This window comes from Callithrix jacchus, chromosome 7 (assembly GCF_049354715.1).
Source record: "Callithrix jacchus isolate 240 chromosome 7, calJac240_pri, whole genome shotgun sequence".
Lineage (NCBI taxonomy): Eukaryota > Metazoa > Chordata > Mammalia > Primates > Cebidae > Callithrix > Callithrix jacchus.
The window spans coordinates 6,528,126-6,553,273 of record NC_133508.1 but is presented as its reverse complement, the minus strand read 5'-3'; the positions used below and the strand labels follow the sequence as shown (position 1 = coordinate 6,553,273).

Sequence of the window (25,148 nt, the reverse complement as noted above, 5' to 3'; positions counted from 1 at the left end):
GGCAATCGCACGATCTTGGCTCACTGCAACCTCCATGTCCTGGGTTCAAGTGATTCTCCTGCCTCAACCTCCCAAGAAACTGGGATTACAGGTGCAAGCCACTATGCCCAGCTACTTTTTGTATTTTTTAGTAGTGATGGGGTTTCTCCACGTGACCAGGCTGGTCCTGAACTCCTGACCTCGGGTAATCCACCGGCCTTGGCCTCCCAAAGTGTTGGGATTATAGGTGTGAGTCACTGCGCCTGGCCAGAAACAAGCTTTTCTGATCCTACTTTAGCTTCATGAAAACTTTATCAACTTGAGAGATAAAGGAAAATGGAAGACCGGCACAAATGAAATATGGGTAAAACAATTCAAATATCTTTCGAGCTTCAAATAAAGACTTAAGGACACACCATAATGCCTGGCACACCACAAGCAGCTACTAACTAGCTGGTGGATGAGGACAACGTTGAGGCTTATCTTTTTTATTCTTTTTTAAGAGACAGAGTCTCACCTTGTCACCCAGGCTGGAATGCAGTGGCAGGATCACAGCTCACTGCCACCTCGAACTCCTGGACTCAAGCAATCCTCTTGCCTCAGTCTCCAGAGTAGCTGACACTACAGGTGTGCACCGCCATGCCAAGCTCATTTGCTAATTCTTCTTTTCTTTTCTTCTCTCTCTTTTCTTTCTTTTTTTTTTTTTTTTTTGGTAGAGATGGGGTGGTATATTAGTGTTTTCTCACGCTGCTAATAAAGATATACCCAAGACCGGGTCATTTATAAGGAAAAACCTTTTAAAATCACGTTCCACATGGCTTTCTCTGTGTCCTGCACTCCCCACACGGCCTCCCCACTTTCTCTCTCTCTCTCTCTCTCCCCCCAACTCTCTGCAAGGCCTGCCTCACCCCAGTCCCACACAACCTTCCCCATTTCTTTTTCTCCCCGACTCCCACTTTCTTTCCTTCCTTCCCTTCCTTTTTTTTCATAAAATCTCATTTTTCTTTAAGCTCACAATAGGAAGCATTGGTGTTACAAAAACACGGGAAGGCAGGAAATAAGTTTGGGAATGAATAAGTAAATAAAATCTGGGGAAAGCACTCATCTAAAGCCCTTTTCACCCTTCACAGTGTATCTGGGGAAACTTCATACTTGAAACGTATTTTGTGCAGTGGGCCTGACAAACAGACACACACACCAGATGTGCTATGTGACGCCTCCGCCGCAGCCTCCTGCAACGGGGGGCTCATCTCAGGACACCACACCTCATTGCTGATGATGGGAGCAACGCAATGGCCTATCACGAGGACAAAGGCAAGCAGCAGCCAGGCACCGTCATATCCACCTGGCCTGGAGAAGCAGCCTCAGAAAGCCACTGTGCAGCCTCCGAGGGGCTACCCCTCCACCTTCCCAGTGACGGAGCCAAAGCCACCACCAGGCCCCTGATGCTCAGACACAGAGTTCGCCCTGCTGCGTGCTGCCTCCCATGTCTATGAGGCTGCCTTTATATCAGCTCCCCGTCACAGCTAATGAAACCTCTTTGGAATCCGTTCCCGACCTTTAACTGTACCAAAATGGAACAGTATAGGAAACAAGACATGTCCATCAACCAGGACTAGAGCACTGTGTTCATGAGTCCCACACCCAGGACCATAACAGGGTGTTCCTAAAGGTTCCTGATCATCCTCAGACCTTAAAACCGAGCTGTTCATTAAAAGCAGGACCTGTCACCGATACAGACATTAACTAAAGCATTATTCCATCAGAGGCAGGGTGAAAGGGCTTCCGTGGCTCTTGACAAACACACTAACACAAACCGGGCCCAGGGTCCCAGCGCTCTTCCTCCGAATTGCCATTTCCCACCGTCTGCAGTTGAACCTCAGTATTTGGGGCTACCTGCGGAACTCAGCTTCATCTTTTCACCTCCCTACTGAGCTGAGCGCTGCACCGCATCAGAGACAAGCGTGAGGTTCCAGCACGGCAGGAATAAAACCTAGAACCTGCCATCCAGGAGTGTACCAGGAAAATGAACACAGACATAGACACCTGAAACAGAGCGGAAGTTCTAACACAGCAAGACAGAAGCCAGGGAGGAATTGAGGCGGGAGCATAAATTACCAGGATGCTTTAATGTTCAAAAGAAGTGGGGTGGGAGGAGGGAAAAAGGAATCTATTTGGGGATTTAGGCAAAGTTTGGGAGAAACTGATCTTTTTCTAAAGTGATCAAATTCATAGAAAGAGAAGACAGAACGGTGGTTGCCCAGGGTGGAGGAGGGGAAAGGACTGGGAATCACGTTCGACACAGAGTGAGTTTCAGATGAGGGCGAGGAAAGAAAGCACTTGGAGTTAACCCGTAGTGATGGACAACATGTGAATAGAATGCCACCAAACTGTACAATTAAAAATGGGCCACATGGCAAACTGTATGTTACATCTATCTGACAACTTTTTAAATCCCCCCCAAAAAAAACCATGACCCAATTTCTTGCAATCCGACTACATCACACCGCCTTAGGAGCCATGAAATACAGACATGGCTCACCTACATCACACCGCCTTAGGAGGCATGAAATACAGACACGGCTCACCTACATCACACCGCCTTAGGAGGCATGAAATACAGACACGGCTCACCTACATCACACCGCCTTAGGAGGCATGAAATACAGACACGGCTCACCTACATCACACCGCCTTAGGAGGCATGAAATACAGACACGGCTCACCTACATCACACCGTCTTAGGAAGCATGAAATACAGACACGGCTCACCTACATCATCACACCACCTTAGGAGGCATGAAATACAGACACGGCTCACCTACATCACACCGCCTTAGGAGGCATGAAATACAGACACGGCTCACCTACATCACACCGCCTTAGGAGGCATGAAATACAGACACGGCTCACCGGTATAATCTGTAGACCAGCATCACTTGGTGGCCGCAACTGCCATTTGCTTCTGGAGCAAGCCTGCACCCCCTGGTTGCTATGGAGAATCTGTAGACTACCACAATTAAAACGTCAGATAAATTTCTTTTTCTCAAAAAAGTAACATCCTTAAAAGATATTCAGAAACAGAAACACACACACACACACCCCACATATACATAAATTGCACAGAACACTTCACTTAGAATAGAACTTAGAAAAGAAATCCATCCTGCTCTGTTGTATAGGATTGGTAATGTCCCCTCAATGAGCCAAAATCCAATCCACATCAGTAATGATGGTTTCTGCATATCAGGCAAAAGACACTACATTCTCTGGACTATAACACAACAAAGGATTAAATCTGAAAGCACCCGGCCAAGCATTCTGCACTATGCCTTCTACCCTGATTGTCTGAGTCATTAAATCTATCCTCAAAACATTTTTTGTCTCTAAAACCATGTGGCACAATGCGTAACTAAGGCCCTTCCAATAGACTCTCAGTCACTAAACAAAAAAAAAAGAAAATACCTCAAAGGAAGGACAAAGACTGCTTTAACAAATACGACCTGCTACTACAAAGAATCAGGCAACACAGAAAAACTGAGGCACCTAATACTTCCACCCGTCTTAACTCAGTTCCAACAGGTTTTAAAATCTTAACTCACTTGTAAGTTAAATATTGCCTTGAAATAGTAAAACACTGTAAAATGTGTTCATTGAGTGATAAAGCCTCCTTTCCTGAATAATTATGTTTTACTTACTCCTCACTGATTTCCTTACACTAGGATGAGCTAGGATTCTATCTGGATGCAAAATCATACTTGGCTGATGCAAGAGTTTTGCCAACAGTAGAAGCTCACAGCTGACCACAGAATTCCGAGACTGGCAGGCCTGAGAAAAGCAGCACTCCTGGGAGCCACACCACCAAACGTCAAGGCAACTTTTGGAGAAAAGTTTCATTTTGTCTTGCGTCATACGAGCAGATTAAAATGAGGCAGAAGAATGAAGAATCACTGGAAATTAATGTAAGGAAATATCAGGCTAAGGCTGAGCACAGTGGCTCACACCTGTAACTCCAGCACTTTGGGAGGCTGAGCCCAGGAGTTCGAGGATGCAGTGAGCTGTGATTGTGCCACTGCACTGCAGCCTAAGAGACAGAGCAAGACCCTGTCTCAATCAGTCAATCATCAACCAATCAATCAGAGATATCAGGATAGTAAATGAGCAGGGAACTAGAAGAAGAAAGTTGGGAGAACTGAGGAGGTAATCAAATGAAAAATGCAATAAATTTATGAGAAGGGTAACAGGGAAAGGCAACAAATTTATGAGAAGGGTAACAGGGAAAGGCCACTGAATTTCACACTATGTGAGCTGCTAGTGACTAGAACATGCAATTTTAGCCCAACAATGGAGAAAAAATTGTGGACCAGGAATAAAAGTGTGTGAAGAGAGAACAGAGACAGAGGGTGTTCAATAAGACAAATTCAAGGAACCAAGATAGGCAGGGCACCATTAGCCCCAACTATTTACAATATCCACTGCTGGACTACTTTCTAGTCGCCAGTGAGATTTAACCCAGTGAAAGGAATAAAACACCCCATTTCTTTTCATTGATAAGATGCACCATGACTTAATGTGTGCAGTGACTTAATATGTACAGTGATTTAATGAGGGAGTGTATTCCTAAGAGAAGCTTTCACAAAACTGTAGTTTTATTTTTTTTTTTTCGAGATGGAGTTTCGCTCTTGTTACCCAGGCTGGAGTGCAATGGCGCGATCTCGGCTCACCGCAACCTCCGCCTCCTGGGTTCAGGCAATTCTCCTGCCTCAACCGCCAGAGTAGCTGGGTAAATTACAGGCACGCGCCACCGTGCCCAGCTAATTTTTTGTATTTTTAGTAGAGATGGGGTTTCACCATGTTGACCAGGAAGGTCTCGATCTCTCAACCTCGTGATCCACCTGCCTTGGCCTCCCAAAGTGCTGAGATTACAGAAAACTGTAGTTTATATGAAAGCTTACAAGGACGCAAAATGGCATAGTGTTCAAATGTCCTGTGAAACGTATGGATATCTGTTCAAAGCTGATGCTGTCAGGCCCAGTGAAAATGCAGGCTGCTCCCCTGCATGAGGACAGGGTTTCTTAGCAAGCACCATGTTACCCTCTTCCAAGGTTCCGCCTTGATATGGTTTGGATCTGTGTCTCCACCCAAATCTCACGTACAATTGTAACCCTCAGTGTTGAAGGTAGAGCCCAGTGAGCAGTGACTGGATCGTGGGGGCAGTTTCTAATGGTTTAACAGCATCCTCGTTGGTCTTGTCGTGGCGAAGTGAGTTCTCATGAGATCCGGTTGTTTAAACATGTGTGGCATCTTCCCCTTCTCCCTCTTTCTCCAGCCACATGAGACACGCCTGCTTCCCTTCCACCTTCCACCACGATTGTTAGTTTCCTGAGTCCTCCCCAGCCATGCTTCCTGTACATCCTGTGGAACCACGAGCCAGTTACACCTCTTTTCTTTGTAAATTACCCAGTCCTGGCTGGGTGGCTCACGCTTGTAACCCCAGTACTTTGGGAGGCCAAGGCAGGCGGATCACATTGTCAAGAGTTCAAGACCAGCCTGTCCAATGTGGTGAAATCCCGTTTCTACTTAAAAAAAAGACAAAAATTAGCTGGGCGTGGTGGCACATACCTGGAGTCCCAGCTACTCAAGGCTGAGGTAAGAGAATCGCTGGAACCTGGTAGGCAGAGGTCGCAGTGAGATCATGCCACTGCCCTCTAGCCTGGGTGACAGAGTGAGACTCCGTCTCAAAATATATATATATATATATATCTATTACCCAGTCCTGCATATTTCTTTGTAGCAGGGGGAAATGGGACTAATACAGGCCCTCAAGACCATCAGAGCTCCTGGCCCACCTCCTATCAGGCCCTGTGTACCTACCTTAGAATCAACTGAGGACAAAAATGGCAGGTTCAGTCTATAACACCTGGACCATCACGACTCATGCTTCCAGTTCAATTCAAATTAATCTTCAAATACTTTCTGAAGCACCAGTCCTTGCCAGCCTGGCTCCCAAAACACAGCTCTTCCTCACCTCACAGCAAACTCTCTGCACGATCTGCTGACGCAGAGCTTTTCACTAAGGCTGTTAATACTTCCGTGTCTCCATTATCCATGCTAACCCAGCCCTCCACACGTGCGCCCTCCTAAAGCACCCCAACCGCTCTTGTTGTCTTCCACGGCATGGAAATGACAGGAACTGGCGGGAAACATAACAATAAGCTGGCTTGTCCTGCTCTGGGCCAACCAGTGAGGAAATCCCCCAAGAGGAAAAATTAATTCATCTCACAAAGACCACATCTGCCCTAAGAGAATCACTTCTGCCATACCTCGAAAAATGAGTAACCTGTACATGAACTCCATGGGAATTACAGTTGATCCTGTAAAACTGAAATTCCAGTTTTCCCGCTGAACCCCCCGAAAGTCAACATCTGCATATAAATTTTGACTCCCCCAAAACTTAACTACTGAAGCTCTATGGTGGACCCGAAGCCTTGCTGATAGCAGTTGATGAACACATATTTTGTACATTCTATGTATTATGTACAGTCTTCTTACCATCAAGTACACCAGAGAAAAGAAAATGCTATTCAGAAAATCATAAGGAAGTGAAAACATATTGAGTATTCATTATGTGGAAGTGGATCATCACAAAGGTTTTCATCCTTATCATCTTCACGCTGAGTAGGCGAGGAGGAAGAGGAGGAGGAGTTGGTCCTGCTGTTGCAGGGGTAGCAAAGACAAAGAAAAGCCACATATAAGTGACTCGTGCAGTTGAAACTCGTGTTGTTCAAGGGTCAACTGTAGTTGTTTTTAAGATGCTCACATCTTCTTCTGAGTCTGCTCCATCCCCATTCCCCAGCAGACACATCCTCCTGAAGTCAGTCCTACATGCACTCTGCACCCTTCCCAGGTTATTCTGTCTCTCAATGTTACAAGCAGCAGGCTCAAGCAATGCAGGAGGATGGCTTGAGCCCAGGAAGTAGAGGGTGCAGTGAGCCATGATGATCCTGCCACTGCACTCTATCTCAAAAAACAAAATAAAACCAGAAAACTGCAAAACAATAGCTTCGGAGTAGTCATTATATGGGGTGTCACATCCTTAGGAGCCCATCTGTGACCTCAGCTTGAAGAGAGCAGATGAGAACACACTGCCAACCAGTGTGAGGTCCCAGCAGTCAGTGACAGGAAGGAAGGAAGGAAGGAAGGAAGGAAGGAAGGAAGGAAGGAAGGAAGGAAGGAAGGAAGGAAGGAAGGGAGGCAGGGAGAGAGGGAGGGAGGGAGGCAGGGAGGGAGGGAGGGAGGGAAGGAGGGAGGGAGGCAGGGAGGGAGGGAGGGAGGGAGGGAGGGAGTTAACAAAGTAACTAGCACAGAACTGCAGGGATTTTGGGGGGTACAGAGAAACTAAAAGCATGTCCAGGGAAGAGCATGAATTAACAGTCACTCCAGCTGGAAAGCAAAGCCCAGGCAGATAATAACCAGGAGCACTCTATGGAACCAGATGCCAGTTTCAAAGCACCCCGGACAGATCAAGCTCATCTTTTCTGCAGCACCAAATGCTAAGCACCAGAGGGCCGCTCCATGTTTTCAACACCTAAATATGTCTCTGCAGAAAAGCTGCTACAAAGAGTAATCCCAATATTAGCATGTAACCAGTTCACCCAGGGCAATCAGTGAACTTCCTCGGGGCTCACAGCCACCAGGCTCACTTCAGGAGCAGAGCAGGAATGTGCCCGTCCTGGACTCAGGATTACTGCTCACTTGACTGGACATCTGAAAGCGTAAAACATGGGAGGGCTACAGCTATTCGGGTGCACAAAGCCATTTTTGCCACCACAGTCAACACCAAGCCTACGACATTTCAATCTAACGTTCATTCTGGTTCCACCAGAAGAGAAATGCAAATTCTCTGTTCCCAAGACATCATATGAAATATAAAAAGAAAAGCATCCCTTTTCCTTGTTTTGTTTTTGTTTGGAGAGGAAGAGGCGTGCAGGTCTAATTTTAGTTTTTATTCATTCAACAAATTTTTGAGGAGATAGAAGGAAGACACATTGCATTTAACTTCCACTAGAAGGGTATTTTTTGATCCACATTGTAGAAGTCATTTTGTAAACAAAGACTCTCTTTAAATACCAAAGCTTTGCAATTATTCTACACACACATGTGCAGAATTATCTTGTAGAGACATAGACTAAAATATTTACAGATGAAACGATATGATGTTGCTTCAAAACAACAGAGTCTGGAAAAAGAGGGTGGTGATATTGATTAAACAAGGTTGGCTTTGAACAGCTCATGGCTGAAGTTGGGTAATGAGCATATGAAGTTCACTATATATTCCGCCTACTATTGGTTATGTGTGAGTTTCCCATAATAAAAAAGTTTTCAAAGCACAATGGAGGGGCATTTTGCCAATCTTTTAGCAAAAGAAAATAGCAAATAACTATTTGAGCTCTGGTTTTTAGTTGAGCGTGCTAACCAAGAGTTGAGAAGTTGAAGACCTGTCATTAATTCCTTTTTCTTCCTTAAATCTACTTGGTCCAAAGCTCACTGCCTCATTAAAAAAAAAAAAAAAAAAATTACCACGTGTTCATTGTGAAGGCTCCAAGGTCTCCAAGTAAAACAACCCAAATACCAGCAAATTGGTACTAAAGACAACTCCAATATATGTGCGTCTGTTTACAACAAGCAAACGGGTATTATGTGAGTTTAGAGCACATTTATTGACCTACCACCAACGTTAAGCCCACATAAGCATACATGCCTGTGCAAATTTGATTCATAGATTCAATGGATGGGGGAACCAGAATGGATGGGGGAACCTTCTAGAAGGGAAGGACAGCCTACAGAATTTAGGTATCCCACTGCAGTCAGTCTTTCAATCACCAAAGAAAGGTTATTTACCCAACTCCAGGATTAAAAAATATAATCACTCATGTCCATACTTCCTTTGTTTTACCCAAAACTATCAGGAAACAACTGGAAAACGAACCAAAATATAAACCACTTTGATTCAAAATTGTCTGAAGCAATGTTACTAACATTTCCATGTCTTCTGAGGAATTTTATTAGCCCTTTTTGTTGGGAGAAGGAGGAGATATAATATGTCAGGGTGTGACAGGAGTTTAGCGTACAGGTAATTTTATCACCCAGATAGCCTAGTATCCAATAGGTAGTTTTAAAATCTTCACCCTCTTCCTACCACCCACTTTCAAGTAGACCCCCATGTCCCTGATTCCCAACTTTATGTCCATTTGTACTCAGTGTTTAGTTCCCACTTATAAGTGAAAGCATGCAGTATCTGGTTTTCTGCTCCGGCGTTAGTTTGCTTAGAATGGCCTCCAGGGGCATTCATGTTACTGTAAAGGACATGATCTTGGTTTGTTTTGTTTTGTTTTGTTTTTATTTTGTTTTGTTTTGTTTTGTTTGAGACAGAGTCTCACTCTGTCACCAGCCTGGAGTGCTATCATGCAATCTTGGCTCATGGCAACCTCCACCTCCCAGGCCTAAGTGATTCTACTGCCTCAGCCTCCTGAGTAGCTGGGACTACAGGCAGATGCCACCATGCCTGGCTAATTTTTGTATATTTAGTAAAGATGGAGTTTTACCATGTTGGCCAGGATGATCTCAATCTCTTGACCTTGTGATCCACCCGCCTCAGCCTCCCAAAGTGATCTTGTTGGGTTTTTTTTTTAGTGGCAGTGTAGTATTCCATGGTATATGTGTAACACATTTCCTTTATCCAGTCTGCTGTTGATGGGCACTGAGGTTGATTCCATGTCTTTGCTATTGTGAATTGTGCTTTGGTGAACACAAGTGTGCACGTGTCTTTATGGCAGAATGATTTCTGTTCCTTTGGGTAGTGCCAGTAAGGGACTGCTGAGTTGAATGATAGTTCTAACTTGAGTTCTTTGAGAAATCTCCAGAGTGCTTTCCCCAGTGGCTGAACTAACTTACATTACCACCAGCAGTGTTTAGGCATTCTCTTTTCTCCACGACCTCACCAGCATCTGTTCTTTTGTGAGTTTCTATGAGTAGCCATTCTGACTGGTGTGAGATGGTGTCTCATTTTGGTTTTGATTGGCATTTCCCTAATAATTAATGATAGTGAGCATTTTCCCATATGCTTATTGGCCACATGTAGGTTTCTTTCAAGAAGTGTCTATTCATGTCCTTTGCCCATTTTTAAAGAAATGTTTCTACACAAGAAAACCAATTGATGTTGGTGGAATGAGCTGATCGTTCTAACTTAAGGGCAAACCATTAAGACCACAGGGACTTTGGGTTTGAGGGGGTAGAAAATGAGACACTATCACTACAATGTCTACACTGGCTGTTCCTCTAAGAAAGACAAGAATCTTGGCAGGGTTGCTAGATAGCATCCCCCCGAAAGTTCAGGTAAGATGAGAAGAGAAAATATTCATCCCTAATATTATGCCCTTCCACTGGCCCAAAGATCATAGGCCAATTCACAACTATTCATATGCTCTGAAACATGCCACAGTAAGCTATAATTTGACTGAAGTAGTCAAGGGTTCTTTCGTGCCTTTCTGGTTTAATCTCCTGTATCATTTGTGCATGCACAAGTCAGCTTTATAGGCGAAGAGAACAAAGATTTTTTTCTGTCTTCTTATATCCTGACCACTCAAGCATTAAGCATTTTTGCATTTTATGGGTTAGGAAGGTGAGTTCCGTGTGTCGGTGGACAACTGATATGGTTTGGCTGTGTCCCCACCCAAATTTCACCTAAAATTGTGATAATCTCCATGTGTCAAGGGTGGCCAGATGAAGATAACTGAATCATGGGGACAGTTTCCCCATATACTGTTCTCCTGATAGTAAATAAGTCTCACAAGACCTGATTGTTTTATAAAGGAGTGTTCCCCTGCACAAGCTCTCTTGCCTGCCACCATGTAAGAAGTGCCTTTCTCCTCCTTTGCCTTCTGCCATAATTGTGAGGCTTCCCCATCCATGTGGAATTGTGAGTCCATTAAACACCATTTTCTTGATAAATTACCCAGTCTTGGATATGTCTTTATTAGTAGCATAGGAACTGACTAATACAACCACCATGAAAGAAGAAAGGGAATCCAGAAAGTTCTCATTTGGTGGTTCTGTTGATAATTTATCGCTTTTTTTAAGAGCTATGGCACATGGATAAAGAGGATACAAGAGAGTTGTAATGTGACCTCAGGTAATCAGGAGAAAATGGAGACAAACAGGGAAAGAGAAGGAACCCTGAGAGGGCTTCACAGAGAGATGGATGAATCTCTGTGGAGGGAACAGAAACTGCTATAGAATCAGACCCCGAACAGCTTCCCTGGGCTCTGCAGGTGCCAGGGCTTATAAAAGAGCAGTTCCATGTCCCAGACCTTGTAGCTTCAAAAGACCAGATGTCATGATGTCCCTTCAAGACCGTTCTAAATACATACTTATCTCCTACGGAAATAAGAAAACTCTAGTTTAATAAATGAATGTCTCCAAAGAACTTTTTTACATCCTTCATTCTATGGCCAAGTCTACAACCACAGAACAGTAGGAGTATCGACAAGCTGTCCATCAGCAAATAGCCACAAACATAGAAGTCTGTGCTTCCCTTCTCCCAGATCCATCAACAGACCGTCTCAGCCTAGTGTTCCATCTCTTGCATAAATGGCATTCTCCCTTCTTCCTCAGCTTCACAGGGACACAGCCGCTAACTGGAACGGAAATTCTATGAGAGGCAAAACTTCCATTTCAAATTCCACTTTGAGTGCCAAGAACACTGAAATAATGGACACCTCTATTTAGCGGAGCACTCAGTTGCTACCACGTTTAAGACAAAAACGAAAGCACTCAACACCTTAACTCTGTTGTCCCCACATCCCTGAATTCCTTCAATCTTCCTTGCTTCAAGATTAAGGTCCAAGGAGCAGAAGCTACTGGCCTAATTGTGAGCCTGCATTTGACTATATGCATCCTGTAATACACACGGTATGATTTTTGCTTTTATCGCCCTGTGCAAAGTGACTGAATCAGAGTTTTAATCGCCAGCCTTGTTTATGATCTGTTGTGTTTCTGTTTTGCTTCTGGACACTTGTAGGATCTTCCTGACCCCAGCGTTCTAAAATTTTATGATGCTGTGTCTTGGTGACTGCTCGCATTCATCTTACGCAGTAAAAAGCAGATTGAAACAGAAGACATGGTAGAGGATGTGAGCAAGACACAGGTAATTTTTAAAACAAACCTTTTAAAACCATCTCTTACAAATAGTGTGCACATGTAACATTTGTCTCTAAACATTAATGCAAGGGAAAGTGCATACCTAGTCCCTCAATGCAAAGATCACATGTTAAAAATTGACAGTGCTGTATCAACTATACGTAATACATTCCGGCTCCCAAATGAAGAAAAAAAGCCATCCTGTTTTGTGTTTTAACACTTTTACATTTTCCTTTACATGTTTTCCAAAGATGAAATAGTTACCTTTAAAAATTTTTGGTAGGTCTGGCGAGGTGGTGCATGCCTGTAATCCCAGCATTTTGAGAGGCCAAGGCAGGAGGATCACTTGAGGTCAGGAGTTTGAGAGCAGCCTGGATAACATGGTGAAACCCTCATCTCTACTAAAGATAAAAAAAAAAATTTTTTAAAAAGCCAGGCATGGTGACAGGGAGGCTGACGCAGGAGAATCACTTGAACCCAGGAGACAAAGGTTACAGTGAGCTGAGATTGCGCCACTGCCCATTCTAGCCTGGGCAACAAAACCAGACTCTTGTCTCAAAATAAAACAAAACAAAAATTTGTAGCTAAATGAGTTGTGACAGAGACTAACAGTCCACCAGGGATTCTTCCCTCCCTTCTTTGTTTTAGGAAAAGCATCCTCCCACCCCAGGGATTTTAACTAAGAGGAGCCCCACAGCTAGGGAGTACCTTTCCCAGTCTCTTCGTAACTAGGTAAGGGCTGGTGGAATCCCAGGAGATTGAGTTTTGCCAGTGGGAGGTAAGTTGCTGTCCCCAGCCTCTCCCTTTCCGTCATTCTTGCTGGGGAACCTGGAGGAAAACCAGCCTTCTTCCATGCAGACATGGAATTTGGAAGAAAGAGTAGTAAACTTCTAAACTAACTTGAGCCACAGCATTTTAGGGCCTTTTGGGAATAGCAGTTGTAATCCTAACACATAAATCACACCATCAAAGCCCTCACATCAGCTGGAAGCAAAAATCACTCAGGAAAAAAAAAAATTTGGGAAAAGAAAAATAGAGAATCCAGAAAGAAAGGATAAAAGGGACCATGACATTTAGAAGGAAAAGAGAAACCCCCCAAAATGACCACATGTCTTTGTTTTTAAAAACCACTTAAAAATCTTTGTAGTGTTTGAACACAGGATTCACATGTGGGTAGAGAAGAAACATGCTCCTCTAGATGGAAAAGTTTCTTTTGTTAGCAGAAAAAGGAGCTAAATTGGGAAACTAAGCAGGCAAGCATCTCAAAAAAGTTAAATTTGATCTAAACATGCTGTACTTTGATGGGAAAGGGCCACAACCAGTTATGGTAAAGGATTTTAATTGGCACTTGTTTTCTGGTTATTTATCATTCACCCTTCAGAATCCTTCACAGAAATACACCCAAGAAGGGCACATAAATACACATACTTAACTGAGAAAAGACCATTAACGGCACTTATAGATCTAAAGGTCCATTTGGGATCCAAAATTAGTTTTGATGGGCTAAGAAACTGCACATTAGATGTACAGACGAAAAATGCAAAGTACGTACTGCTTTCTTCATTTCACAGAACAAATCTAATGACATATTACTCCAAATAACACTACACCAGGCATATCAATCATCACCATCCCTTCATCTCTATGAGTCAATAAAACATTTGAACAAGAAAAGAAGTTTTAAAAACCATTTTATTTTCTTTGGAGCTTTTCAAAGGGTTTGGGTTGGTTTACGTCTGAGGGTGGTGGGGATGTTAGCTGGGTTGGTTTATGTCTGAGGGTGGTGGGGAAGTTACTTGGGTTGGTTTATATCTGAGGGTGTTGGGATGTTAGCTGGGTTGGTTTATGTCTGAGGGTGGTAGGTATGTTAGCTGGGTTGGTTTATGTCTGAGGGTGGTGGGTATGTTAGCTGGGTTGGTTTATGTCTGAGGGTGGTGGGATGTTAGCTGGGTTGGTTTATGTCTGAGGGTGGTGGGGATGTTAGCTGGGTTGGTTTATGTCTGAGGGTGGTGGGGATGTTACTTGGGTTGGTTTATGTCTGAGGGTGGTGGGAAGTTAGCTGGGTTGGTTTATGTCTGAGGGTGGTGGGGATGTTAGCTGGGTTGGTTTATGTCTGAGGGTGGTGGGGATGTTAGCTGGGTTGGTTTATGTCTGAGGGTGGTGGGGATGTTAGCTGGGTTGGTTTATGTCTGAGGGTGGTGGGGATGTTAGCTGGGTTGGTTTATGTCTGAGGGTGGTGGGGATGTTACTTGGGTTGGTTTATGTCTGAGGGTGGTGGGATGTTAGCTGGGTTGGTTTATGTCTGAGGGTGGTGGGGATGTTAGCTGGGTTGGTTTATGTCTGAGGGTGGTGGGATGTTAGCTGGGTTGGTTTATGTCTGAGGGTGGTGGGGATGTTAGCTGGGTTGGTTTATGTCTGAGGGTGGTGGGATGTTAGCTGGGTTGGTTTATGTCTGAGGGTGGTGGGGATGTTAGCTGGGTTGGTTTATGTCTGAGGGTGGTGGGGATGTTAGTTGTTTCCCCTCATGACGGTCCCCACAGAAGAACTTTTGAGACATACTTTTCTAAGAAATATGCTGACCAGAAGCTAATGACAAGACATCACTCTCTGCTATGAAAAAAGTAATAATTACAGATCATTTTAATGACTGTAGCTTGTTCCTATAATCCATGATGGGCTTTTGGGGGCTCTTGGTAACCACTGTGTAAATATGTAATTAAGGGCTTTTCAAAAAATTGACATTGTTTAATTAACTGTTTAACAGCTCTGTTACTTGATAAGAGATCATCAGAAAAATAATTAGGACAACCCTTAAAATCATACTAATCTCCAGTTCTTTGAACTTCCTCTGATTAAATCTCCTTAGAAATACAGGTAAGCCTCACATTGTATGATCATTCTATCTTCTGTTGGATGTAACCAGATTTGTGTTAATCTTCAGAAAGCAGGTGGATTTTATAAAAAACCACTTCCCCTCCATCCTTTCTGAGGGAAAGGCAACTTCTCCAACACAATCGCTGTTTGGCTTGGACATGAGCTCTTTGGTACAGTCCAGTTGCCATGAATGGCAGGAAACCCGCCATGGTCATTTCTGCAGCCTCTGGCTCTCACGATGTTCAAGTGCTTAGAAGCTGTAAGTTCCATGTCTTGCCACCACCATGACAAGGATGAGACCTCCACAAAGGACACTTCAATCAGAAATGGAGAGAGCCCTGGTGACGGCATTCTCAAGTCAAGGATGGTCACTGCACCTCTCCCACTCCGCTTTCCTTCTCACTCCCAAGTCTCACAAATCTGTGACGAACCTCCCTATCCATGTTTAAATCCCCTCTCTTGAAATCAGAAGAATCACAGACCCCTTCTGCGATGCCAGAGGTCATATACATAAAAATGCTCTGAAACAAAATGACTCGCCATCAATCAGTGCTGTTCTGCTTCATCTCCAAATGGTGTGGAATGGCACGTGTGGTGAAATGCTCAGCACAAACTGCCTAACTCTGTGGGCCCCAAAATTTCATCCCAACACAGTCTCAGGCTTGGTCCAGAACCACTGCCTCAGGCTTAAAGTGGACAGAACACCCTATGGGCAGGACAGGATGTGGTTTACATCCTCTCACTTTCGATCCCTGACTCTTGTATCCACCTCTGGCCTTCCTAAGACCCTCAGGGCGAGACCATGGATGTCTGTCCCCTGCCTATCAGCAACTGAGGACACTGGGATTTTAAGGACTGTTATCTGATGGACTGATGATGGCGATGTAAAAATCATCCAGTGTCGGCTGGGCATGGTGGCTCATGCCTTCAACCCAGCACTTTGGGAGGCCAAGGTGGGTGGATCACCTGAGGTCAGGAGTTTGAGACCAGCCTCACTGACATGGAAAAACCACCCCCATCTCTACTAAAAATGCAAAATTAGCTAGGCACCGTGGCACATGCCTGTAATCCCAGCTAATAGGAGGCAGAGGCAGGAGAATTGCTTGAACCCTGGAGGTGGAGGTTGCAGTGAGCCAAGATCGCACCATTGCACTCCAGCCTGGGCAACAAGAGCGAAACTCTGTCTCCAAAAAAAAAAAAACAATTAACTAAATTAAAATTTTTTCAAAAATTATCCAATGTCTAGGATGTCTCTAGGGGAATCCAACTCTCAAAGAGGCAAGAAGGCTACATCAGCACCTATCACTGCCCATGGTAACTCACTACCTGTTGAAATACAAATATGTTCAATTTTTGTGTAGCTGGTCACTGCTCCAGACTCACTGTGTTGGTTTACAGCTTTCGCACTTTTAACAACCTACAGGCCCAGGCTGGCATTAAAGAAGCCACTGAGACCCACACACCAAACCAGCTCCCTCTCCAAGCTTGCTTCATTCAGGCCCTCAGGAAGTGCTGCCCACAGCCCTCCTCCCATCGTGTTCATGGCTGGGGCACGGTGGCGAAGTCAGCCTTGATCCTGCCTCTTAAGTTTCCCAGCTCCTGCCAATCACGTCCTACTTCCTAATTTTTTTTTCCATGGTGTCTATCCTGCACATGGTGTCTTGTCTGTTGTGGCCAGTCCCAATCCCCAGGTCTGAGGCATGCGACCTGAATTGTCCATCCGGAGGCACCATCCGCATGCTGGGACCTGAACACTTCATCTTAGAAAATTAGAAAATCCATAGCAAAAGATATTTGAACTATCAGCTCTGACCCCACTCAGCCACCCTTCTGGGGCAGCCTTATTCTGCACCCATGATGACTCCAGTATCCGTCCTCTACCCTACTTTATTGCCATCCTGCTTCCTCCTGCCAAATGCCTTCCCAAGGTAGCTATGAACTGGCCACGATAGCTTGATACATCTTGAAATACAAATATGTTTAATTTTTGTGCAGCTGATCGTCGCTCCAGGCTCACTGTGTTGGTTCACGGCTGGAATAAAGACTGTTTCATACTTTTTTTTTTTTGAGAAGGAGTCTCGCTCTTGCTACCCAGGCTGGAGTACAGTGGCACAATCTCGGCTCACTGCAACCTCTGCCTCCTGGGTTCAGGCAATTCTCCTGCCTCAGCCTCCCGAGTAGCTGGGATTACAGGCACGCGCCACCATGCCCAGCTAATTTTTTGTATTTTTAGTAGAGACGGTGTTTCACCATGTTGACCAGGATGGTCTCGATCTCTTGACCTCGTGATCCACCCGCCTTGGCCTCCCGACTGTTTTATACTTTAAGTCTGCATGACAAAGAAGAGAAGGGTTCTACCGTAGCTATAGTAATAATACATTTTAACTCCTAGAACAGCAGGTCTTGACAATCTTGTTTTCCTCCATGCCAAATCCCCCGAGGTTATCCTTTGCTATTGCCACCTACTTGGTAGATATCAAAGATATTCACAACCTGTTGGAGGATTGAGTGACATATGTCGATTATTCTGCTTTACCGTAATAACTGGCAGTTCCCACAGCAGTAACCACACCCCCTTTGGATCTGTGGATGGGGCTATGGGCTCCCGCGCTAAACGGCATTAGATTGCGCTGACATTGATCCCACTTTTCCCAGCTCCTCTATCTCCTTCCTTGCAATTGGGTGGCCTGTTATCATTTATTTGTGATATCAATATGCATGACTAACATATGATCCACCTTCTAATTCTCTGCTTCCAACACACACTGGGCTTCAAAATCACATGGCGTGGCTGCCGTCTGTGAATGCGGCAGGATTTGAAAAGGCCCTGCAGGGAATAGTACACACACACTAGTGCTGATTAGTTTTCTGTGTTGTTTTTGCATGGAGGCTTTGTTCTTTACTCATTTAACAACTGCTGAGCTTTAACCATGTGCAAGGCGTTGTAAGAAACCAAGAGACATGGATGAATCTGGAGAACATCATCCTCAGCAAACTGACACAAGAACAGAAAATGAAACACCGCATATTCTCACTCATAGGTGGGTGATGAAAAATGAGAACACATGGACACAGAAAGGGGAGTACTAAACACTGGGGTCTATTGGGGGGAAAAGGGGAGGGCCAGTGGGAGGGGGAGGTGGGGAGGGATAGCCTGGGGAGAAAGGCCAAATGTGGGTGAAGGGGAGAAGGAAAGAAAAGCACACTGCCATGTGTGTACCTACGCAACTGTCTTGCATGCTCTGCTCATGTACCCCAAAACCCATAATCCAATAAAAAATTTAAAAAATTAAAAAATAAAAAAAATAAAAAGTGCCACCTCCCCAAAAAAAAAAAAAAAGAAACCAAGAGGTGAATAAAATACCATCCTTAACCAGACGAATGAGGACGGATGAAAACGGCATTTCTCATTCCCACCTTCATTCCTAGCAGTGCTCTGAGCAGTTTATGCAAATCCCATTTCATGCACAAAACGAGCCCGTAAGGCAGGTCTCATTACGTTGGGTTTACACACGGGAACACTGAAGGTCACAAAGCTGAGAGGGAAGGTACCTAGCCCAGGTTACGCACTGAATTAGGTGGTGGCATTAGAATCCAAAATGTGTATTCCTGATAACAAAACATTCACACAGCCTTGCTTCCATAAGCAATGGCTGCGATCAGGTACCCAGAAACAATGATCGCACACGGCAAAAATAAGCATTTTAAAGGCAGTATCGTCAAAATTCTCTGATCTTACAGGGGATAAAAAGGCAATTCGTTGGCAGTATTCTGGACAGTGGACGTGGCCGAGTGAGGAGTTACTGGTTAAAGAAAAGACACTGTGCCCTGTGGCTGTATTTCAAGTGCCATCTATCAGGGCAGATAATTCTCTATGCATACCACCCTTTGTCAAGGCCCATTAAAGCCTCTTACATTAAAAAAAAAGGCAAGAAAAAGAAAAAATCTGATGAGAAGGGAACTTCCCACGTGAGGTTATAAAGAGAACTGGCCATCAAAGTGAGAGCAAGATCATGTCCATTGGTCACTGTGAAGTTGAGGACAGTGTGACGGAAGCAGGTGAAACAGCTTTTTTCCAGGCTCTTTTCAGCGGCCAGGGAGGCCTGCACCCATCGTTCAGGCTACATGACTCACACCAACACTTCCCAGCCCTGTATGCTGGCCGGAGGAGCCACTTACTATACGGAACTGAGTTCCAGAGATGCCAGGGTTTTATTTCAATACCAGCAGAGAGCAGGGTCTTTCTATTCATCCACAGGCAGATTCCCCCAGGAGTGCTCCTAGTGCCAATGTCAGGTAAGCATGTGGCTCTTGTAAGTTTCCACAGCAGTTGAACAGATCTCTAAAAATGTTGAGGATAAAGACACGTTGACACAGCGTCTCACTCTGTCACCCAGGCTGGAGTGCAGTGGTGCAATCACAGCTCGCTGTAGCCTCGATCTCCTGGGCTCAAGCAATCCTCATGCTTCAGCCTCCTGAGTAGCTGGGACTACAGGCATGCACCACCATACCTGGTTAATTTTTTTTATGAGAGATGGTATCTTTATATGTTGCCCAGGCTTAGACAGACACATTTTAAAAAACAAAAGAAAAGAAATGCTGTCTCAGAGAAGTTCCCACCTAGACTAGAGAAGCCATATTCCCCATACTTCCAGAGATCAGAGTTTCCAGTCAGCTCCCAACGCCTCTTGGTAAGCCAGAGTGAGAGACTCAAGAGTAAGGCAGACATGGCCAAGAAATAAATAAGTACACTGGGGGCCACCATGGAAAACACCCATTGCCAAAATTGAGTTCATCACTGAGTGCACACCATCGGCCAAAAGTTGGCTATATTACCAATGTGCTTCAATATAAAATTCTTAATAACAACCATATTGTGTGTTCCCCCACCCAAAACACACCAGGCACAGAATAGAATGAACTGAATGATATTAAATGTTTCCGTTTCTATGGCGACAGTAATATGGTGATACAGTGGACTGAAACAGCAGCCAGCAGCCATTTTTACCCATCAACCCAAGATCTTCCTGTCAGTTCTCATCTTCCTATTAGCAAAGAACTCAGAGAAAGACTTGCAAACATATTACCAAAGGAATCCAATGACGGAAACAGAAACTCAGCAAATGCTCGATTATGATAAATCTTTCCAAAGCCCTGAGAACATCTAAGCATCTAAATAATAAGGAAAAAGTCTTAATGGGTGAATGCTAAGGGCTGTGGTTGAGTACCATCTGTGAAAACTGGTCCTCAAACTTTATGGTTCATATACCCACCCCCATACAAGAATTCTGGAAAACTCACATCCTCCCATCATGCATTTTCAATTTGGCATTGAGAAATGTTTCACTTATTTCAAAAGTCACAGAGGATGTAATTTCCTGTGTACTGCAACTGTGACACTTGGAATAAAACTCATATGTTACTCCCATAAATATATTCCGTAAATGAACTGATACCTTCCATCCTATTTAAAAACATACATAATAGGCTGGGCGCAGTGGCTCAGGCCTGTAATCGCAGCACTTTGCAAGGCCAAGGCAAGTGGATCACGTGAGGTCAGGAGATCGAGACCAGCCAGTGCAACAGGGCAAAACCCCATCTCTACTAAAAATACAAAAAATTAGCCAAGTATGGTGATGTGTGCTTGTAATCTGAGCTACTTGGGAGGCTGAGGCAGGAGAATTGCTTGAGCCTGGGAGGTGGAGGTTGCAGTGAGCCGAGATTGTGCCACTGCACTCCAGCCTGGGTGACAGAGCAAGACTCCCTCTACAAAAAATGAATGAATGAACGAATGAATGAATGAATGAATGAACAAATAAAAATATACATGAATAAGTGCTACTTTAGCAGCCTGTACGGAGTTCTTTTTCTTCCCTGAGGTTATAGAACCAGCCTACATCCCCAGACTCTTACCCCAGCAGTCTTATATTATCTTATCCAATGTTTCTGCAACAATAACAAAAAATAAGCAGTGTATAATTAAACATCTTAAAAAATTTCATTGACCATAAAAGAAAAATTTTCTTTTGGCTTACATTATTAAAATTGCCATTAGTGTTGATCAAAACAACGTTAAGTAACATGGCAGTGTCATGATTAAACATCAAAAGATAAACTGGTGTGTCTGGATGTCACGGCTGGCACGGTGGGTATGAAATCTCGATACCTCAGATGGTGACATTCTTCTCAACCAACGTGGGAGAGGGAAGACTGGGAGAGAGGCCAGGACAGGTGGGAAAGAACGGCCTGGTCTGTTCTCAGGCAGATCAGTCTCACGGAAGAGACAGAACTGGTGGATGTAGAAACCAGCTCCCTAAATCCACATGTGCCCAAGTCACCCTTAGAAAGACTCCTAGTTCATAGGGGCTCTATTTGATCCCTAGAACAGGCCCAGGCATACCAGGTGGGAATACAAATGTAGCTCACAGAGCATGTGTTTAAGATTTGCAAGTTATTAATCAAGCAAACAGGCTTTTAAGTAAAGTATGCTCTGTCCTCCTCCACTGAAAAATGTATCTTCATAATGTCAATCAAAAAGTCTGGAAAAGTAGGAGTTCACGGATGACAGAAAGTTGGCAAAATGCCAGGGATGACTAAATTCAATGATTATATCATGAGTCTGGGCGTTCTGCAGATGGACCGGCAACGTCTACATGAGTGATCAAATCAAGACTCACATAAGCCACGAATGATTACATCTGTATCTATTTGGCCTTCTTTTGAGAAAATTAGTTAAAAATTTAGATTTTCCATTAAATGTTCTAGTCACAGAAATCACCTAACAGATTGAAAGATAAAATATCATTATACTCAGTCTACTTCATCTTGTTTCAATCAAAATACATAAATTGAAGAAAATGCCAAATTCACATTTTTTCATCATTTTGTTTTCAATAATGCTGTTTTCCTTCTAAATATCTATGATTCCAAATGTCCAACTACTCTAAGATTCTAAACTAGCTACTAAAATTAATAGGCAAAATGTAAATTAAAATTAGTGAATATCAAACATTTTAAAATATTAAAATAAAATTAAATATTGTATGTACTTTGTCAGCATTTAATCTCATTGAGTGTGTTTGTAACGAAATGAAACTACCCACAGTTCTAGCATTCAACGTTCACTCAGTTGCCAATGCAAAAAAATCAACATCAGCTTCAACCATGGCACATCTAGGGCTCCAGATACCCACGTGTGAGAGCAGTGTGAATTCGCATGGTAAAATATTTCATTTTCATTTTCTAAAACAAAGTTAATATTGTTTAATATTTAAAAATATTCCCCAGTCAATGTATACAACCATTGGAAATTCTGTACTAATTTCCTCTAGAATAGAAACTGCTCAGCACTATTGCAAAGTGATTCTTCACCATGTAAAAAATGTATTATATTTGTGCATTCTGAAAGAAGTAATTTGACCATTAATTTATCTTTTACTCTGCCAGTGGTAACACCACAACCCACCAAAAAAAATAATAATAAAATAAAAATGAAACAGAACACCAGCATTCAGACACAGCTGTTTTTCCCCAAGGGCATGAGAGATGCGGAGAATGTCTCCGTTTAAGCCTGATGTGTAGGTACGGGGTGCTGGAGACCAGTCCTGGACACAGGACCCGAGGGAGAGGCAGCTCCGTGCTCCTCAATACAAGCAGTTGCCTGTGTGTGTGATCCTCTGTGTTCTCTAAAAGGCACACCCCAGGCTGGAGGCCCCTCTCGTCCTACTGTAAGTGTAATGCTAACCCCAAAGGCTGCTCACGTGTTTGTTTTTTCTCAGGGTTGAGGACAGGCCACATAATGATTAAGCTTCGGGCCCTCAAAGGAGTTCAAGGCAACCCATGATGAAGGCACATTAGCCTTTTCTTTTCTTTTTTTTTTTTAATAATAAAAAAGAGAGTCTCACTCCATCACCCAGGTTGGAGTGCAGTGGGGTGATCTTGGCTCACTGTAACCTCTGCCCTCCAGGGTTCAAGCACTTCTCTTGCCTCAGCCTCCTGAGTAGGGGCTATAAGTATGTGCCACCATGTCTGGCTAATTTTTGTATTTTTTAATAGAGACAGCCTTTCACTATGTTGGGCAGGCTGGTCTTAAACTCCTGGCTTCAAGTGATCGTCCCTCCTCAGCCTCCCAAAGTGCTGGGATTATATTACAGGCGTGAGTCACCACACCTGGCCACCTACTGCCTTTTTAAATGCATGCCACAGAACCCTGTATCCAGAAGTACATCCTCATTAGCAAAATCCCTTGTAACTAATCCCAGCGGGTACCTGTAGAGTGAGAAGAAGTTGTGGAAATTGACACTGAACTCAAACAAATCACGGTGGCCCTACTGAGCAGCAGGCAGTGAACCTATAAGGTAGGTGAAATGTCTCTGCCTCTTCTTCCTACCCACTTCGTACTGGTTTTCAAGAGAATCTCGGACCTGTCACCCTGACATTTATACTTTCACAGAAGTAAGGATAATCCACTCATTTCCTTCACAATCTCTCGATTCCTACCAGAGCTTTCTGTTAAGGGCATCTGTATTCAGAAATATCAACCGAACCTTGTCTGTTAAGGCAAAAGCTAGCACAGTGATCACAAGTGTACGCAAAATGTTCTGCCTCTCCAGAAGGCATTACGATGACTCCAGGGGAGAGCAAGTGGGTGATTCCGATCCAGCTCTGAATCCATGCCTGGGAGGGTTAATTTTACACATCAACTTGGCTGGGCCATGGTGCCCAGACATCTGGTCACACGTTACTCTGGGTGTTTCTGTGAAGGTGTTGTTGGATGAGAGTAACATTTATACTAGTATACACTGAGGGGCAAATCATCCTCCCACGTGTGGGTGGGCCTCTCTAATCAGTCGAAGGCCTGAAAAGATCAAAAGGCTGACCTCCCCGAAGCCAGAGGGGATTCCCCAGCAGGCGGCCTTCAGACTTCATCTGCAACATCGGCCCCCCTGCTTCTATGGGAGATGGCTTTCAGACTCTGACTACAGATGTCTCCTAAGTGTCCAGCCTGTAGATCTTCCCCATCAGATTTTGGGCTCACCCATCATCCACAATCACATATTCCTAAACATAAAATCTCTTGCTACGTATGGACTGATCCTATCAGGTTTACTTCTCTGGAAAACCCTGACCAATACAACAATTTCAAATTCACCTCTGAATCACACTAAGTTCCCAAGACTTTGAACTGAAGGTCGTATTCACCAAGCTTTAACATGATTCTAGACTCAGGAGACAAGCTATGCACAAGCCAACAATTCCCTGAGAGCCGGGCTCAAAAAGGCAGACTCTCCCTAATGACCAGCTGAACTGAAGGACTCGGAGGCACAACCACTGGCATGGCTCTGGAAAGTTGGCACAGCCCTGGACTGAAACTCAATGGAACTGGGCATGGCCCTGGGACATCAGCCCGGCCCTGTAATGAACACCTGCATGGGCCTGGAGTAGGGGCGTGGCTCTAGAACACCTACATGGGCCTGGAATGGAGGCGTGGCTCTAGAATACCCGCATGGCCCTGGAATGGGGGCGTGGCTCTAGAACACCTGCATGGCCCTGGAATGGGGGCGTGGCTCTAGAACACCTGCATGGGCCTGGAATGGAGGCGTGGCTCTAGAACACCTGCATGGATCTGGAATGGAGGCGTGGCTCTAGAACACCTGCGTGGGCCTGGAATGGGGGTGTGGCTCTAGAATACCTGCGTGGGCCTGGAATGGGGGTGTGGCTCTAGAATACCTGCATGGCCCTGGAATGGAGGCGTGGCTCTAGAACACCTACATGGATCTGGAATGGAGGCGTGGCTCTAGAACACCTGCATGGATCTGGAATGGGGGTGTGGCTCTAGAACACCTGCATGGGTCTGGAATGGAGGCGTGGCTCTAGAACACCTGCATGGCCCTGGAATGGAGGCGTGGCTCTAGAACACCTGCATGGCCCTGGAATGGAGGCGTGGCTCTAGAACACCTGCATGGCCCTGGAATGGAGGCGTGGCTCTAGAACACCTGCATGGGTCTGGAATGGAGGCGTGGCTCTAGAACACCTGCATGGCCCTGGAATGGAGGCGTGGCTCTAGAACACCTGCATGGCCCTGGAATGGAGGCGTG

The 25,148-nt window shown here is 44.5% G+C and overlaps 1 protein-coding gene across 9 annotated transcripts in view; it reads right to left on the bottom strand.

Annotated features, from left to right (window-relative positions):
- SFMBT2 (Scm like with four mbt domains 2) overlaps nt 1-25,148 on the bottom strand; it is a 264,676-nt gene that overhangs the window by 185,064 nt on the left and 54,464 nt on the right. For 2 of the 9 annotated variants that reach the window (XM_078329334.1, XM_078329335.1), the window contains exon 1: nt 2,893-2,965. The exons of 6 other annotated variants lie outside the window; for them this stretch is intronic. Coding sequence is in view for 1 of the 3 variants with exons in the window: in XM_054258424.2 (XP_054114399.1) it covers nt 12,442-12,496 (55 nt within the window). In the remaining 2 variants the exon portion in view is untranslated. Of the gene's footprint in view, nt 1-2,892; nt 2,966-12,441; nt 12,639-25,148 lie in introns of those variants that run through there. One more of the 9 variants, XM_054258424.2, reaches the window with a different exon arrangement.